At 41.0% G+C, this 18,101-nt stretch overlaps 1 protein-coding gene across 6 annotated transcripts in view; it reads right to left on the bottom strand.

Annotated features, from left to right (window-relative positions):
- MEF2A (myocyte enhancer factor 2A) overlaps positions 1 to 18,101 on the bottom strand; it is an 81,385-nt gene that overhangs the window by 18,398 nt on the left and 44,886 nt on the right. For 3 of the 6 annotated variants that reach the window (XM_036389965.2, XM_036389961.2, XM_036389962.2), the window contains exons 4-6: positions 7,189 to 7,326; positions 4,113 to 4,332; positions 3,849 to 3,908 (exon numbers count right to left, since the gene is read on the bottom strand). In XM_036389965.2, coding sequence (XP_036245858.1) covers positions 3,849 to 3,908; positions 4,113 to 4,332; positions 7,189 to 7,326 — 418 coding nt within the window. Of the gene's footprint in view, positions 1 to 3,848; positions 3,909 to 4,112; positions 4,333 to 7,188; positions 7,327 to 7,391; positions 7,524 to 18,101 lie in introns of all 6 variants that reach the window. The other 3 variants (XM_036389966.2, XM_036389963.1, XM_036389967.2) reach the window with 2 other exon arrangements.

Genomic DNA, 18,101 nt, shown 5'->3' with positions numbered 1-18,101 from the left:
TTCTGTTATTGAAGCCTCTGGTGCACTCCAGATTGCTGCAGATTCAGACTTGTGCAAAACCAAGCTCAGAGATTCTTTTATCCTCCCCCATCAGCCAAGCCCTCGAGACAAAGGGAACCATTTACAGGTGTGGCTATTCCCAGTTCTGTCTTGATCCCTTTCTGGCAACTCCAAGCAGTTTACAGGTGTGTGCAAGCTGTCAGTGGCACCTCTGCAAAACCCCTCCTCGGGCCAGGATAAAAGACCACACATGATCTACACTGACTCTTAGCAGAGATCCAACAGCTCACCAGACACAGCTTTTCCAGCAGATATACCCTTCAGTTCTGCTCCAAAGGAAATCAGTATTCCTGAGGTTACTTCACATTCTTAGAACCTAAAGATTAGTGAGGACATTAGAGAACATATAGCTCTGGAACAAAGAGGAGAAATTCAGTACTCAAGCAGACCAGATCTTTTTATCCATTCTCCTGGTAAAAATGTCAGAGGAAAGAGAATTTCTTCTTCTTTTTTTCCTCTTTTCCAAAAGATTAACTGTGTCCTTAATCTGCACTATTGATCAGAAGGGCTATTTCACTGACACGGAAATGTACAGACAGAAAATACTGTGTCTTTGTGAAATCATAAACAGTCTCCACTTCCAAAAATTCCTTAAGAATGCCCTGGAACTGGGAAGAACTTAGGTCTCAAGGTTTATGGTTTTCATGCAGCCTCGGCACTGAAAACCAGCTCAGGTCCTTGGGATGGTTCTGGCTCAACACCACACGTGAAAGGTGTGGAAGAAAAAGCAGAGACTGAGTAACTGTGGTGCTGCTTCAGAGCTTTTCTGGTTCTCAGAGTCCTCAAGGATGGCACAAGGTCACTGCAAGTGCATTTCACTGGGAACCTGGGGATCCTTCATGGGTGATACCAATCTACTGGAACACAGCAATGCAGAACTCATGGCAAACTGGAGTGTCATCCATCTGTCCATCCATCCGTCCATCCATCCATCCATCCATCCATCCATCCATCCATCCATCCATCCATCCATCCATCCATCCATCCATCCATCCATCCATCCATCCATCCATCCGTCCATCCATCCACCGATCCCTAAGCCAAAGAAACTCTCCCCTGTGTCTGGGCACATGAGGCTCTGCTTTGCCTGAAGTGTTCTCCCCATCCCGGTGCTATGAGACTCCTGGAGCACGTTTAATGCCCACTGAACATTGACCAGGGAGCAACAAGATCATCAATGATCTGGCTCAAAAACATTTGATCTAATTAACAGAAAAAATAAATTAGCTCTAGAGCAAACTCCATTATAATGCTGGACATTTTTTCCCTCTCAAAACTGGTATATTTGCCAAGTAAAAATTTTCAGCAAATGTTTTTTATGTGGTGGGTAGAATTTTAAAAATATTACAAAATGAAAATGCTTTTTCAGAGTTATGACAGCTGCATGTGAAGTAAGCTCTCAGTATTATAAAGTGATCACAAAATTTTCTGTTCTGGATATAAAAAACCACCTACCAATCTTTGCTACAACATGCAGATATTTTTACTCAAAGTTATTTTCCACAGAAAAACTGTTAAGTTGGCAGATTGACTGCTAAAGCAAATCATTTCCATTCCAATCAAGTTACACAGGACTTGAGAAAAGGACTTGTGTGAACTCAATATGAGCCATTTTATGCAACATCTTTGTTTGAACTGGGTCCCAAATAAGCAAGATAACCTTTACTTGCTTGTTACTAAGAGATAAAGGCATGTAAGTGTCTTTCAAGAAAATGAGAACAAAACCTCAGATTCCCAAGAACTTCATAATATTGAAGAAGATGGAGTTTTCCTTTATTTATTTATAAGAGAATATATGGGAATATGGGTATGCCAGTACTCCATCTTTACCTCTGACATCACTCCTATAAATTGTGAGCTGCAAATTTGGCATGTGACCTTTCACTAAATCCACAGGAGAATTCTACATCCCTGAGAATTTAAAAAAAAAAAACCAACCTGGAAGCTAAAAGCAGAAAAAAGTGAATTCTACAATAAATGCAGCAAGAAACTAAAACCATTATTGTCTGCAGACATAATTAACATGAGATACATTTCAACAGCAGCTGTCAAGCTCAAGTTGACAGCAGATTTAGTCAATCTGGTTACGTATGATTTCTTGATTGTGGCTGTAACTGAGGTTCCTGTGCACCTGTCAATAGTTACAAAGTTTTTATGCCAGAACTTACAGCAAGTGGAGCTCTGACAACTTTGGGTACCGCTCTAATTTAGCATTCTGGTGTTAACCAGGTATTTGAGTTTCACTAAAGATGTTCCCCTGTTCTTGTACAGTCACAACTCTCACTTGCATGACAAACCTTTCTAGAAGTGAGTGGGTATATGTATAACATCTTGGGTGTGATATTCTGCAAAGTAAGAGATAAGTGATGCATTTTGACTTTTTACATAAACTATTAATAAATGCAAGGAGGAAAACACTTTACTGCATTAAATATGTCCCCCAAGCTGCTGTAACTGGGCATTTCTAGAGTTTGATACCCTAGAGCAAGCACTGTAACCACTGTTTTATTTGCTTATTGAAGGAAGGAGTCTTAAATCTGAAGCTTCTCTTAATAAAGCCTGATTTGGGAAAAGAGGCCTGAAACAGCCTGATAATAAACTTATTTAGTCTGACTTGAAAAATTCTATGGAAATCAACATCTGACCTCTACAGTTTCTAAAAATAGTAATCTTTTTTCAACTGAGGAAGCTTCCTCCATTTAAAATCTTGCTTACCTGATGGAAACCACTCTTTAATATTTCATATCTTTGCTGCACATAGCCAAGGAGTGGATAAAGAGTGGAAAGTCAATCCTGTGCTTTCAGCCTTGGAGAGCTGCAGCATTTTTTATTCATCAATTCAATTGCTTGACTTGATGTTCAAAGAACTTTTTCCCAGCTGCCACACTAAGTAGCCAGTGGGCAAACACTGAAAGGTCAACAGTTGCTTCTCTAATTCCATGCTATGAACACTTCCCAAGGGGAGCTGGGTGTGTTTGCAAAACTGACCTTCAGCCAGCACGGCTTCCAGAGGCGCAGGAGGAATGTGACCAAAGTGGGTGAGCTGTCATTTATTTTGTCTGTCTGTGGCACGACACATTTCAGTGGCTGCCTGCCCCTCTATCAGAGTGCTAAATTTTGTTTAGGGGAGACAAAATATCATTGAAATGAAAAAGTGCTATCATATATTTTTACTGAAGGCCAAAAAATATTGTGGATTTGATTTTTGGCGAGATCTCTAATTTGTTTTCAAAAGAAATTCTGATCATCATCCAAAACTAAGACAGATCCTAGCTATCAGTTTCCAAGATTTATTGCTTTCTTCATGTAATTGCTAGAAAATGATTAGCAAGATACACATGGCAATACAAACAACACAGTCTGTATTTGCTTCATTCTGATTGGCACCACAACCAGTATCAAACATCCAGGTCCTGCAAATACTGAATTTGAGAACTGAGCTGAGCTGCCTTTAGTGCAATAGTTCAGATTTGGCAAACATAAGATGTTTCTAGAATGCTGTAATTACACCTGTAGAGAAACACAAAAGCAGCAGCATGCTACTACTGAAAACCACTAAATAAAAAAGGCAAATATTACTGAAGTGGAAAGGGCACAGCAGTAAAAAGTTAAATGCCTGATAATAATTTATAAAACTTGACAATAATAGTGCAGCTAAAAAAATTACGACCTTTGTTCTCCCACAGCCCCTTTTTCCAAAGAGTCAAAATAAAAAATTGCTTTTGAAAAACTGAGAAACTGAAACCACGAGACTATTTATTATAACAAAGACACGATACTGCACTTACCCACTGGACTGGTACCAGCTCCATTTGGCACTGAGAGATCAGTTGTCCCCAGCATTCCACCTAATCAAAATAAGCCAGAGCATTAAACTGACTTGCCCCATGACAGTACTGTGGAATTCTGTACATCAAAACTTGAGCTGTGCAAATGCACTGGCAGCACTGAGAGCCTGTTAGTCAGGAGGGCTCCTGTGGGCTCTGGCAGGGGAGGGCCAGGTGTGGAAGGAGGGGCAGCAGCAGCAGCAGCAGCAGCAGCAGCAGCCTCACCTGCGTTGCCGGCGCTGGGCGGTCTCTGCGGCGCCCCGGGGGACACGTTGCGGTGCAGGGTGCTCTGGGGTGGGGACAGCATGGTGGTGTCCGTCAGAGAGGAGCTGGCAGCCAGGGATGGGGACACCAGGGAGCTCCCGGGGTTGCTGTAGGTTAAAGTGTTGGGATTGGACACCGGAACCGTCACCGACATGGAGAAGTTCTGGGCGGGCAAGCCGGGCTGCGGGAGAGAAGACGAGGAACAAGGAGACAGCGCCGTTAGCATTAACTGTGTTTGCAGAAACAGCACATCAGAAAAATTCTGTCACGGCAGTTTGTTGGTTTTTATTAAAGTTAATTCTGTTAGTTTTTAAACTCTATTAAGCTTACAGTTTTAAAACATCCATTTGTTGTAAAGTATGGTGTTAAATTCTTACACATCACATAATTTACAGTGCCAAAGAATTACTCAAAACTTCTCAAATATGTAAAGTTCAAACAGAGAAAACTAAAAGTATTCACATGAATTCACAAGCTTATAAATACAATAAATCTAACAGTTAATTTGGATTATTACAAAGCAATGACAAGCTAAACATTTCTACAAATCAATGAACTGTTGAACCTTCAAAATTTAAGCATAAACATGCACGTTACAAACAATTATCACACAAAAAAGAACAAGTTAGTAATAACATTTTCTAGTAATAACTTTGCCAATATATTACTATTAATCTCTAACACTTTGTTTTTCAACAGTTTAAAAAAATAAACAGATCTTTAGAAAATCACAAAGTTCAATAATTTGAATTGAAACATTTCAGGCTCCCCAAACCCCTGCTTTAATAACCATTCCATCTTTTTTGCAAATCTGATTCTTTTAATTCTAGGTTTCACAGGATTATTTAAAAGGCAACTGTTTTTCTGCAGTATATATGTTTGTTATTCAACAGCTATTGAATCAAAAGCTGAGCTGCCTGCCCATCTATGGTACTCATTTGGTCATGACTAACTTCTTTGGCCTTTGTCTCATTCCTATCCTTTGACAGTGATGGGTTTCTGAAACAAAAGGGACTATTTTTTTCACAACTCTCATAATTACTGGAAACAAAACCATGACAGGTACAATTTAAGGACAAAAACTCAGTAGTATTTATTGACAGAATAGAGAGAGGTGATAGCTGTGATTAAGGGGTCAAAAGCAAATGACCAACACACATGACCTATCAAGAACACTTTAAAAAATGCAATTTCATCATGTGTAGCTTAAAAATCACTTAAAATGATACTTCTGCATGAAAAGTTAGATAATACAAGAAATATAACAACAACTATACTAATTCAGAGAGCAGAATATATTCTCTATAAGAAACAAAATCTCTTACTAGTGAGAGCCAACAACAATGTCCCTACTGAAGCATTCTAAGAATAATCATCAATTTTTGGCACAGATGGAAGGAAAAATTAATGAAGCAGAACAACACAAAGCTAGCAAATCATTCACAGTATCTAACCAATGACAAGCCCTGCTGGTGCTTGTTTTCAGGGGAAACTACTGGAAACTACTCAGTATCTACCAAACCCAGGGTGTTTTTACACAGCACACTGTCAAGCAGCTCAGACTAAACTGGAAATACCTGAAGTATGCTGAACACACTGCTAGGAGGGAACAGCTGGAACATTTTTTCTGTAGGTTTCTCAATACAGAACCAATAAGTGACAGCCTCCCCCCACACCTTACAATGAAGGCTGTCTGCCCATCTATGGTGTTCATTTGGTTACGACCGAATTCTTCACGCTTTGCCTCATTCCTATCCTTTGACAGCAATGAGTGCTCGAGAACAAGAGAAACTGTGTTCTTATACAGCCCCAGAAGTACTGGAAACAGAAACATAATTGGTCAAATTTGAGTTACAAACACAGAGCTGTAGAGCTAAAAAATAATGTTGCCCTTTTTATTTACACTAATGTCCACACAGACATTTGGGCTGTTCCCCAAAAACCCATTGAGCTGTAACATACTGAGAGATGGGGCCCGAAGATGTCTCAACACGGAAATGTTGGATATCAAAATCTTCAAAACAAAGAAAACCCAAAATATATTGGCTTTATTCAAGCATAACAGAAGTGATGCTGGGTGTCATGACTGTCAGTTTGCTGTTCAGTCCCCAGAGATCTCCTAGGCTCTGAACGATGAAATGATTTCCAATATCAGCAGTCATTTGGAGACACTACTCAAGTGCCCCAGGGTCTGTGCAGATTAACCCACCCAGTTCATCTCCTTTAACTGCTACACGATTTGCATTCTTAAAATATTCAAAGGCTGTGCCAGAGCCCTGTATTATTTTTCTTAGAAAATACTTAGTAATACTCAACACTAACTGAGTTTTGTAGGTGGAAATTAAATGTCACCGTGAACACCTCCACAAAAAACATGCAACATTTCCACTCCTTTTATCCCCAAACTGAAGTTCTGGAGCCAAGTGACTTATGGCTGCACACTGGGTTGCCACTTGGGAGAAAATTTTTAAATATCCTTCAGTGTTCAAGGAAGTATCCATTGGAATTTCAGAGGAGCAATCTTTTGAGGCTCTCATTCTGCAGCAGCCTTGGTTTTAAATATCTAAATAACTTTCTATGTCCAGACTTGAGCAAAATAAATTCTACTAGTTAGATGACAAAATTCTATTTGCCTGCTTGTCACATACTGTAAAATCTTGATCAGCAGACAGATGAAGACCTACAAGATGTAAATAAATGATCCTACACCCCACAACAAAAACCTATCTTGGTAAATATATTTTAGGTAGGATTAGGTAATGCAGTATGCTCCTGAAATTTTGAAATGTTGTCTTGTGTTCCAAAGGTATGAAAAACTGGGAGTGCAAAACCCAAGCTAGAGATGATTCTTCTTATTCTTTACAACAAAATGCATTTTAACAAGACCAGGTATCACAACCTCATTTTTCCTCAGAAGTCCTTTTCCCTTCTCAAGCCATTACATCCTCTTGCTTTCGAAGTTGTTTTCAGTGGTAAGCAAACACCATGAAAATTCTCATGCATGTAAGAGAAGCACAAACCATACTTTAGTACTCACTGCGATTTTATGATTCCGCATCATATTATCAAACTCTTCATTAATTTTTTTATATTTTTCTTCTGTATGTGGCGTGAGCACATATGAAGTGTCAGGGTCCGGGCTGTCGCACCCTCTGTGTTCCTTCTTGTTCAGAGCCTAAATAATGAAGTTAATAAAAAGGATCAACAAATAAAAAGTAGAGATAAAATAAAAGTACTTACAGGGCCTCGCTTGAAAATAAAATCACTATCTTCATTTAGTTTGCTGAATCTGTCCTCCGATAGTGGACTGTGCTCAAAGTAATCGTCAGCATCAGGGCTCTCACAACCATTAAGGCCTTTCTTTCTTAAGGTCTGAAATACAATTGGAAAATTCACATACAAATCATACTAACTTGCCAAGAAGTTTTGTACACTACTGAATCATTCAGAGCCCCTGAAACTACATTAAACTTTCACAGACAAAACTCACTGTGCAACAGACAGAATCAGTCTTTCAAGATAGTGGCAAAGTACACAAAGAGAAAAGGTTCACCCAGGTTCCATCTCACAGGTAACTTCCCCCTACAACCACTTCATCTCCCAGCACTGCATGCAAAATCATTTTTAGATACTGGCTGATGGAGAGAAGTTGCCTGACAAGGAACATTCAAGCTTGTGGCAAAGGAGTTAATGTATTCACTGGTAATTAAAAGCCAGTTTACTGGATCTTTAATGAATTGATTTTAGCTCCCAATTTTAATATTCACATTTTAAAGAGCATACAGTTATATTGTGACAAACACAGTGGCTAAAATTCTGATCCAGTTAACTAACTGCAGGACATTAATATCTGTAACATTCAGTCTCGAAACTTGACAAAGACAGGATCTTCCTGTCATCCTGCATGATAACAAGAACCGCAAAAAAGAAATTACATAATGCCTCTCTAAAATGACTTAGTTTGCTAAATATAAGCTTTTTCAGGGTCCTTCAGACTAACTTTATGGAGCTACTTCCTGTTTTCTGATGGAGAACTCACATCAACATCCCCTGGAAAAAAAAAAAAGGCAAGCTTGTCTACAGTCCAGCCATTAAAGAAAGGATGTGAAACTACAGGTCTCGTGACCAAATTACATGATATATTTGTATTTCTTGTTTTTCTTTTTTACCCTGTTACACAATCAGAAATTTTTCTCTGCAAGCTCTAATTTATAACAAAACAGTATTTAAAGCACTACCTGTAAAAAAAAAATATTTTTTTTTTTAAAGTTTCAAAAGGAAAGCAATAAAAATTTTAAACAGATATATGTTACTCATACATAAAGCAGCAGTGGGACCATACAGGGGCGAGGGAGTTGCATACTTTCTTTCTGTCAGAAATTATCTATATTCCATGAATTTTACATTAAAACCCCTGAAGATCAGAAATCTGCAAGCTGCCGTTTCCAGTGCCATAAAACCCCCCCGTGTTTTCCTATAGAAGCAATTTCCATTACGCACTGAAATTCTGATTTACAAAACATTTTAGCTCATAGTATTCACCAGCATTTTTTTACTGTCAACTGATTTTTAGTACAATAAAAAATACATACTACTTCCTCACTATTCATATATATGCAAAATCCTGCTTATTTCTACTGCAGTTTGAAAGCAGGAATTGAAAATCCAATTCCGCTGCCTGAAATTCTTTAATATCACAGTTCACCATAAGCTGCCATTCCTTCTCAAGTTTCCTGGCTTGCTCCACGTATCCCACACAGTATCTGGAACTCCCACAAAAATGTAATCACTAAATCAGCATATGGGGAAAACAGGTGTAGGCTCCTCCAGCACCTGTCACAGCTCTGATGCCGCTCCTCCGACCAATAGCCGGACACGTAAATGGACTTGGCCATACAAGGGCCGGCTGCTCGGCCTCTCAAGGTCGGAGCCTGTTATCCCTCTCGCAGCCCTTCCTAACAAGTCAGCCTGCCAGTCTGCTACACTTTGATATCAGCAGGGAAAATGTTAACGCTGGGTAATCTGGATTACACTTAACCCCTGCAGCCCACGGCGCTCTGGAAATAGAACCCAAATGTCTTTAGGCGTGTTGGGCGTCAGCGCGCGGTGCCCGGCACACGATGACAGAGCTGCACGGAGGCTCTGCAAAGAAAGGGCTGCAAGACATGCACAGAGTGCAGCTCCTGTGACAAACACGCTGAGGCAACTGAAGTCTTGCAGCAAGGAGCTTCAGCAGAGCTCCTTTCGATAGTCTAAAGCAATCCAGTGAAAGCTTTTAAATGTAATGCTGCCAACTCATCCCCCCACAACGGTAAATTATCCTCCTGCGATTTAAACAAAAAGGAAGAGATTTAAATGTAAAAATGCCTCCTTCCTCTCGGTGACTGTGTGTCATTTTTGCTAACAATGGGGTTAACTCTGCTTTGACTCCTGAGGAAGGAAAATGCCTCAGTATCTCCTGTTTCAGGCTCTGGAAACCGTCACTCCAGATGGGGTTCCTGTCATTGTGGAGGGATTTAAGCCACAGTTCCCTGTCACAGATAATAAGGCTGGGTCCAACAGCCAGAGCTCTGCCTCCTTATCACCAAAACACCAAGTGCCACTTTGAGGACCTGACCATAAAAAGCCTGCGAACTTTTATCAGTGCCCAGTAACACAATAGTAAAACATTCCTGCTCGGTGGCCAGGGCTGCGCATGGAATGCCGCGAGCTGTTGGCACGGGCAGGCGCGGCCGAGGGGAGCCAGCTCCGCCACAGAGCCCGGCAGGGCCCCGCCACAGAGCCCGGCAGGGCCCCGCCACAGAGCCCGGCACGGGCCCCGCCACAGAGCCCGGCACGGGCCCCGCCACAGAGCCCGGCACGGCCCCGCCACAGAGCCCGGCACGGCCCCGCCACAGAGCCCGGCACGGGCCCCGCCACAGAGCCCGGCACGGGCCCCGCCACAGAGCCCGGCACGGCCCCGCCACAGAGCCCGGCACGGGCCCCGCCACAGAGCCCGGCACGGGCCCCGCCACAGAGCCCGGCACGGCCCCGGCACGGTCCCACAGAGCCCGGCACGGCCCCGGCACGGTCCCACAGAGCCCGGCACGGCCCCGGCACGGTCCCACAGAGCCCGGCAGGGCCCCGGCACAGAGCCGCCACAGAGCCCGGCACGGCCCCGGCACGGTCCCACAGAGCCCGGCACGGCCCCGGCAGAGCCCGGCACGGCCCCGGCCTCTGGGAACCGCTCCGCGGGGACCCGGCAAAGCCAAATGCACAAACAAGGGCTGACTCCGCCCTCGAGATTCTCCAGGGCTAAAATTTGTTGTTTCTCCAAATAATGTAAATAACTCGGCTCTCTGAGCAATTTCCAAGATGTTAACACAGAGATCAAAATGTTATTAACTTTGAGGCTGTTCAGAGGAAAAATTTGGTGAGACCAAATAATTTGTGTAACATGAAGAGAGTTTTATTTCTCTGCTCTGATACACAAGCTTGTTTAGAACAAAATCATAGTATTTGCAGTGGAGACCAATAGATATAAGGCATAATTTTTTATTACCACAGGAAGAGGGGAAAAGAACATTAAATTTCAGGTTTTGTTATTGGATGCTCACTGCAATTACCTTCTGGTGTGAAGTCTTGTTTTCCAGATCATGTAAGGGAATGTGTAGCCCTTTCAGTAAATCTGTGTTACTTTCCACTTCCTCTAAGACTTAGCCAAAATTACTGGAAATTGTTCCAACATGTTTGCCAACACACTGTATTGTGCCCCAGTAACTAAGATTGTGCAGCTTTGATGTCAGGCTGCACTAACTGATGAGAGAAAAATACTGGTTTCACTCAGAAAATAATGCTAAGTATTTACAATGATCCAATGCAGGTGTGAAATCTCTTTTTAAAAGAATGAAGGAAACACAAAAATACATTTTTATGACACACAAAGTCACTACACAAGTGTTCCAGACAGCTTTGGTCATCTTGATATTGCAGAATGACCAGGAGCTGTAAACTGCTTCTATTCCACTCTTAGTCTAGTATTGATTTATTTTGATTCGAATGGCAGAGCTTAGAAAACATTGTATGAGAATGGCTGGACCAGCTATGATGGGTTTAAATATTGCAGTCAAGCACATGGTACATGAGCCCCAATATTTTCCTGAACTTCCCCACACATATGTAAAGTAGTTTTTAATTGCACTTTGCAATTAAAATTAGCATTTTGCTAATTTAAGAAAAGAACCATGCCTTGGCAAGAAGCATCTAAGGAACAGAAGAAGGGCTTCTTGCAAAACAACAACAGAAAGGAATAACTGGCTTCTCTCTACGATTCAATATAAATTTTACTGAAACTGATAATACAAATAGCAAAGAGTATAAAAGCACAATAAAGTCATTTATTGTTCGATCCTTGAGGAAGCAGAGCTGATATTCAACCATATCATCTTCCAAAAAATCCAGCAGAGACACATGGAAGGCAGGAGCCTGAAGGTGTCTGAGCCCCCAGAGCAGGAGATAAAGCCACCACCTTCTCCAGGCTTGTTCCAGCCCAGCTCCCAGGGGCTCCAGACACTGCTCAGGGGCAGCTCTGGGGACCAGGAACTCGGAACCCATAAGCATGGATGGGGCCCTGCTTCCAGAGAGCAAGTGACAGCCCCCAGCTGGCCCCTCCCATCCAGACCCCAGGCTTTCCATCCCACTCCAAAAGGAAACGTTGCTGATGATTAAAGAGCACAATCAGTGGGTCTTGTGCTCCCATCAGTGAGTTTGGTTAAAAAGCCAAGACTTCTGATATTGTGATCTGGGCTCCTTACCAGCCCTGGCAGAACTGTAAAGAACTTGATTATGTTCATTGTCACGTCAGGAAATGATATTTTTCTGCCTTAAAGCAAGAATTTAGGATGACCTCATGTGTAAAAAGTGTTATGAAGTGTAAAAAAGTGTCAGGTCATTCAAAACACTCAGTGTTTGGTTTCTTGTAATATTACACAAAAAGGAAATGGTTGCTGCTGTCAAAGCTACCATGTATCATGTTAACAGCTCTATTTTTGCACTTACTATTGGAGCTGGCCAGAGAGGATTTTTGTTGGTATTTCATCCCAAATCACTGGGAAAACCATGTCCAAAATTTGACTAAGTCTGAAATGAAAAGTGATTTCCCTTGGAAAAGGCAAACCTTTCACTTAAATCCTATGGCTAGTTCTCCTTCTGCTCTTGCAATCAGAGCATGGAAAAGCTGCAAAGCAGCACAAATTTGGAGTAAATATGTTTTAAATATCATAACTTTTTAAAGTGTAAATATTCCTAAGGCCTGAAGTAATGGAAAAGCCCTACCAGTACTGCCAAGTATTAATGCTGCTCTGGTAGGCACCTCCACCATGGATATCAAAAGGATAAATGATGAAAGCTCCCTGATGCTCTGGAGATGCCATGCAATAGTGGAGAGTATTTTTGCCTCACTAAAATGAAAAAAAAAAAATTCTCCTCGTCCATTCCTTATTTAAGTTGTTTTTGCTGGTTTACACTCATCTGCAGCAGGAATAGGTGGGTGGCCAATGCGTGGGCAGAGGAGGCAGCAGGACCGGCCCAGCCCCGCTGGCAGCAGCAAACCTCAGCCACACCACCACTGACAGTCACATCCTACATGAAGAGCCACACCTTTTTTTTCTGTGAGAGTCACAGAAAGAAGGACAAATAAAGCAGTCACAGCACCAGATTCCCACCCAGTTTTTTTCTTAATACATGAAAGATCAGTGAGACAAAGCAGGGCATATTCTTTTACTGCAGCTCAGCTCCCTTCCCACAGCAGGCAAGGACCACTTGTATCACTACAGGCTTTGCATGCAGAGAAACATCCTGCTGAAAGCGGGACAATTGTTTTATTATTTGCTTCCTGATACATATTATTGCCAAGAAGCTGAGCCTAAAATCTGGCTGTTTTTCTCTTCTTTTATAACACAAAATATTCCACTTTCATCAGCCTGAACAATGGTAAGGTGTCTCATCCTTTAGATATCATTATGTCTCCCCTATTATGTATAAAACATATTCAAGTACCCGAGGACTATTCTTAGTCACCAAAAGCTATTTTTAGTTTTTAAACTTCCTGCGGGTCAGTTTGGCTACAGAAGCATCATCATTGCTGTTTCTTTTCTCTAAATTAACAACACAGCTCTGCAGAGTCAGACCTTGACCCTACACTGCCCTGTACACAAATTTACCACTGTCTAAAATCCAAACAGGAGTGAATCCCCACCAACATCAAACGAGAACAGCCAGAGAAAAACCAAATAATTCAACTCAGTAATGGTGTTTTGTCTATTTAAACTCATCAACATTATTTCTGTAGGCTGAAATTCTTTTTCCACAGATAGATGCAGTGTATTGTTTTATGTGATGTTTACAAACTCAGAATATTTTCCTCAGGCTGTATTAATATTCTCAACTTCAACCACTGAAGCATCTGCAAATTTCCTTATGGAGCTGTTTTCCTGTCCTTTGAGTTGGGAGGCTCCTTACATTTAGCCCTAATACTGCTCCTTTCAGTATCCCTGACACATTTTCAATTACATTTTGCCACGCTATCAGTTCAAATTTCACATTCTAATTATAGCCACAAACACATCCATCCCAAACCAGCTCAGGGAAGGAGTGGTGCCCAGCTTTCAAAACTTCCCTGAATCGCACAGGAGGCCAAATTAGATTATGACAGACATTTCCATGAGCTAAGCAACTTGGAGAGCTTAACTTCTTAAAGAACAAGACCTTCCCAATCTTTCTGGCAGGCTCCCCAACCATAATACTGCATGCTAAAGAAAATCTGAACTATTGACATACTCTCCTTTCAGCTTACTTAAATAATATTTTCCATACTTGTGCTCAATTAGTAGTGATATTTAAAAAGCAAATAATTGACATTATGCAAAAATATATGGACATGAAAAATTCTGAGTGCAGTACCCAAAGTTTGCTACAGATATTGTATTTCTTGGCCAAATATTATAGCTTGCTATGGAGAAAAAAAAGGAGGTTTAGGATTAATTACTTATTCCAGGGTTTTACAAATAAAAAACTTCTAAGCCTGCCTAAGATTATCCATACAAATACAAAGAAAAAGAAGAGCCTTTTAGCCACGCTCTATGTTCAATTTTAGGCAAAGGTATTCAGCATTTACAAATGAAAAATGTTCATGATTTGAAATTTTATCAGTGTCCCTGCTATAAACCACTCTAAGAAAAGACACTGTCTTGTTTCAAATGTTGGACCACTTCCAGTATCTGGCAAATTTTAACATGTATCCCTGGCTTGCCAAACATGAAAGCTAGCTGTCAAATTCCTCCCAGATATGATAAAGATGGCACTCAGGATTCAAACTCTCATTTATATAAAATAACACATACAAAAGGTTTTTAGACTTGATATGGCATGAAGTTTAAATTCTAGCCTGAAGCATCTTTGCTGTGAAACATTATTTTAAGTAGATAACCACAAGCAATTACTAAAGAATTAGAACTTTCTGGGCTATAAAATCCACTCTTCACCCCCAGAATATTACCCAGCTCTGGACTAGAAGCTATGGGAAAGGCAGCTTCATGCTTGTATTTGTGATTTTAGAGAAACACTATCTGTGAACTGTGGACTTTTTAAAGCAGTTGCTGACCTACAAACAAGCTGGATTGCTTGGTCCTAAATGAACTCCTTGAGACTTAAAATGATTAGTAATCCATTAGCACTGATAATGCTGCTTCCACAGTGACAGCTTAGTCAAGCTCTCAAAGTCCAATTTTTTGATGCATTTGTCTTTGTTTCACTTTCTATCCAACTCAGTAGATCATTAAATTTTATATCACTGAGCAGATTTGCATTTTACCTGTTTTACAGACAGAACCATCAACTAGATTTTTCCATTAAAGAGCACTAAGTGCCAGTTTAACTCGAACTTTTTCAATCTTCTTATTAAAAAAAAAGACAAAATAGACTGATATTCATCTTCAAGAAGCACAAATTACTCCTTAGCATATAAATTAAATACATTTTATAGTCCTTCCAGGACTAAAAATTTGCCAACAAACAAAACTAATGGTAAAATGGAGCAAAACACAGCTCTATGTTAGAACATTCAAAGAGGTATTTCATGGTACATAAATGCTTTACTTCAGTCCTCACCCAAATAACAACACACAGAGCTACAAACTCAGCCTCCCAAGTGCAGATCTTCACGTACTTGCAATGGTTAAATTATAAATCAGCAGCAGCAGTAGCTGACTGAAGGCCTCCTTTCAGCAACAGTGCACTGCAGATAAGCCATATGGAACATGAAAAGTTTCCAAGTGCAGCAATCCATCTGCATAATATCCCTCATAATCTTTTAGAAGTTCTTTAGGAAAAATATTATCTCCTACTCAGAGTTTGCCAAGAAAAAAAATGGCTTAACTCTGATTAGAATTCATTTAATAAAAAGAATGGGGTTCTTTAGGTCTACCTGCCCATGTAGTATTGCAATTACAAATACTTTTTGTCCTGAATAGTTCTTTACAGTTTTAAAATTGGAAAGGATAACAGAACTGTTTCAGAGTCTTGGTACTCAAGATAATTTAGTGCTATCAAAACAGTAATTACAACACGAATGGCAACCATTCCCAAAGAAAATGTTTAGTAGATTCCAAGGATTTATGCTATTGTTAAAACAGTGTTCACATGTAAGATTATGGGCACTGGCTACATCTCCCAGAACAAGCTCTAACACCTTTAATATTTGTATGGAACAGCCACCCTGTTTCATCATAAAACACCTCAAAAATAACCCAGCTGAATAAGACAACCTGAAAGCAGGTATTTGAAAGCACCAGCTGAGATCAGTGAGTACAACAAGAACCAGAGAGCCTCCCCAAAAATAAGGAAATAGGGTACAAGCAATTACATCTCTGCTTTTACTGAACTCAAATAATGAGGGTGTGGGACTTCCAGATACAGCTCTAATAATGTCCCACTTCATGTATCAAATACAGAACTTCTCAGTTGTGTGTCAACACAATACAATTAACATGTTTTTTCCTGCATAGCCTCCATTTAGTGCAAATTACTCAAAAGCCAGAGCACCACTTTGAAGACTGTCCTGACTTAAATGTGAAAAGGGGTGGGAAATCAAAGGTGAGGTGGGACCTTAAGAGGTAAAAAGAAAAGGCTGTACAGGAATCAGGGACAGAGAAATTTGAGTAAGCTTTATCATGTAATTCATGTCAACATTAGATAAAACTGGCTCTGGAATGCTTGATTTTTTTTCTTTTTAAAAACTCATTGTAATCAGCAAGTACTGAATTTTAATTTATTTGCAGGAAAGAGCAGGGCTTTAAATGGTACCCATTTGTTACAGTTATAGAAGAGTTTACAGTGGGACAATGTGTAACAGCTTTGATCTAAAAAATCTTCACAACATTCCCAAAATATTTGGGAGTTTTTAATAAAAAATGTATTATTCACTTCCTGTTGAAATTACCTAGTATTTCCAGTAAAACATAAACTTTATATTAAAATTCACCCTACTGCCAATTTAACTAACTTGCCTAGCAGTGCATAGTCTACACTATGACTTACAGGGCTCCCATATGAAATATCAAATCACTGATATGACATAAAAAACCTGGGCAAGTCACTAAATGAACTGGATGTGTACTCGCCCACAAGTATTGCAAAGAAAGGCGTGTCACATGTTGTGTGTCACATGTCATATGTGACAGGCTGTCAGGGTACTTAGAAAATATTGGTGGTGGCAGTTCCTGTGGTACAGACCTCTATCTTCAGGTGCAGCTGGTCCCCAAACCACTCCAGGAGCAACCACAAGGGAAGTGTTTTGTCCAGGTGAGTGCTGAGCGTTACAGCCCCCATGGGCCACAGCACCTGCAGTAAAACCCTGGCAGGGAACAAGGCACAGACTCCCTGAGCCTTCTGCTGCACAAGCACCATCAGCTCGTGGCCCAAACATTAAGATTATTGAAAAGCAGCATATTAAAAACTGCAGACATGGTGAGGTCCAAAAGGCAGGGAGTAGTGAAGCACTGGAGATGACCCTCCCCTCCTTTGGGCAGCTCATGCTCAAACACGAACGTGAGGAACGGAGACGATCAGGAAGCTGCACTGCTGCTGTCCCTCCTGCAGGGTGGATAATCCCTGCCACAAGACACAACCAAACCCACGAGCCTGAAGTCAAAAGATGGGATTACATTAAGTCTCCACTGAAATCAAGCCTACCACATAAAGAACAGTCCTTCACCTTGCTGCAGTTGCAGGAGATGCTTTGTTCTGGGTCTATTCTTTCCACGCACAGCTTGTGTAAAGTCACTCTCTCTTGATCAACAGATGCCATGGTCCTCACTTTGAAATTGCAAAGTAAAAATACACTTTTCTGTCACTACAGAATTTCAAAAGCACCAAATTCTGCAGCAACACAAGGGCTGCAGAATACACGAGATCAGCACAGCTTGAAGAACTTGTTCATACAATAATTATGTCTTTGTGTGACTGCCTGCATGAACTCCAGCACTAACAAGCAATGAGCTGTTGCGGATTTTCTTGGAGTCAATTTTCAATCCTACTTGACACAATGTCTCCAGAACAGCTAAACCCAGAACTCAATCTCTGACAAGCCTTTCCCGAGCAGTGGGTGTGAGAACTTGGACCTTGTGTGTCTGCCCTATAAATTTCAAAAATAAAACTATTCTCCTAACACGGAGCAGAAACAGTTGGAAAAACACTGCTTGTGCAGCTGGGAAATAAAACCAGTTTTCAGACATAGGAGAATCCAATCCCTGCCCTTTGCAGGGCTGATTCTGCAGAGATTTTTGGTAGAGCACACAAAAGCTCTGTACCAGTATTTGACACGGATTTAGGAACCTGGCCCTCCCCAGCAGCACAGCCTCCAGAGAAGCATCCGATCCAATCTGAGATTGTAATGATGCACAGCCAAGTCAGCTG

Source organism: Molothrus ater, chromosome 13, assembly GCF_012460135.2.
Source record: "Molothrus ater isolate BHLD 08-10-18 breed brown headed cowbird chromosome 13, BPBGC_Mater_1.1, whole genome shotgun sequence".
Classification (NCBI taxonomy): Eukaryota; Metazoa; Chordata; class Aves; order Passeriformes; family Icteridae; genus Molothrus; species Molothrus ater.
Note: the sequence above shows the minus strand (reverse complement) of the source record. Positions and strands in the feature narration are given on the sequence as shown.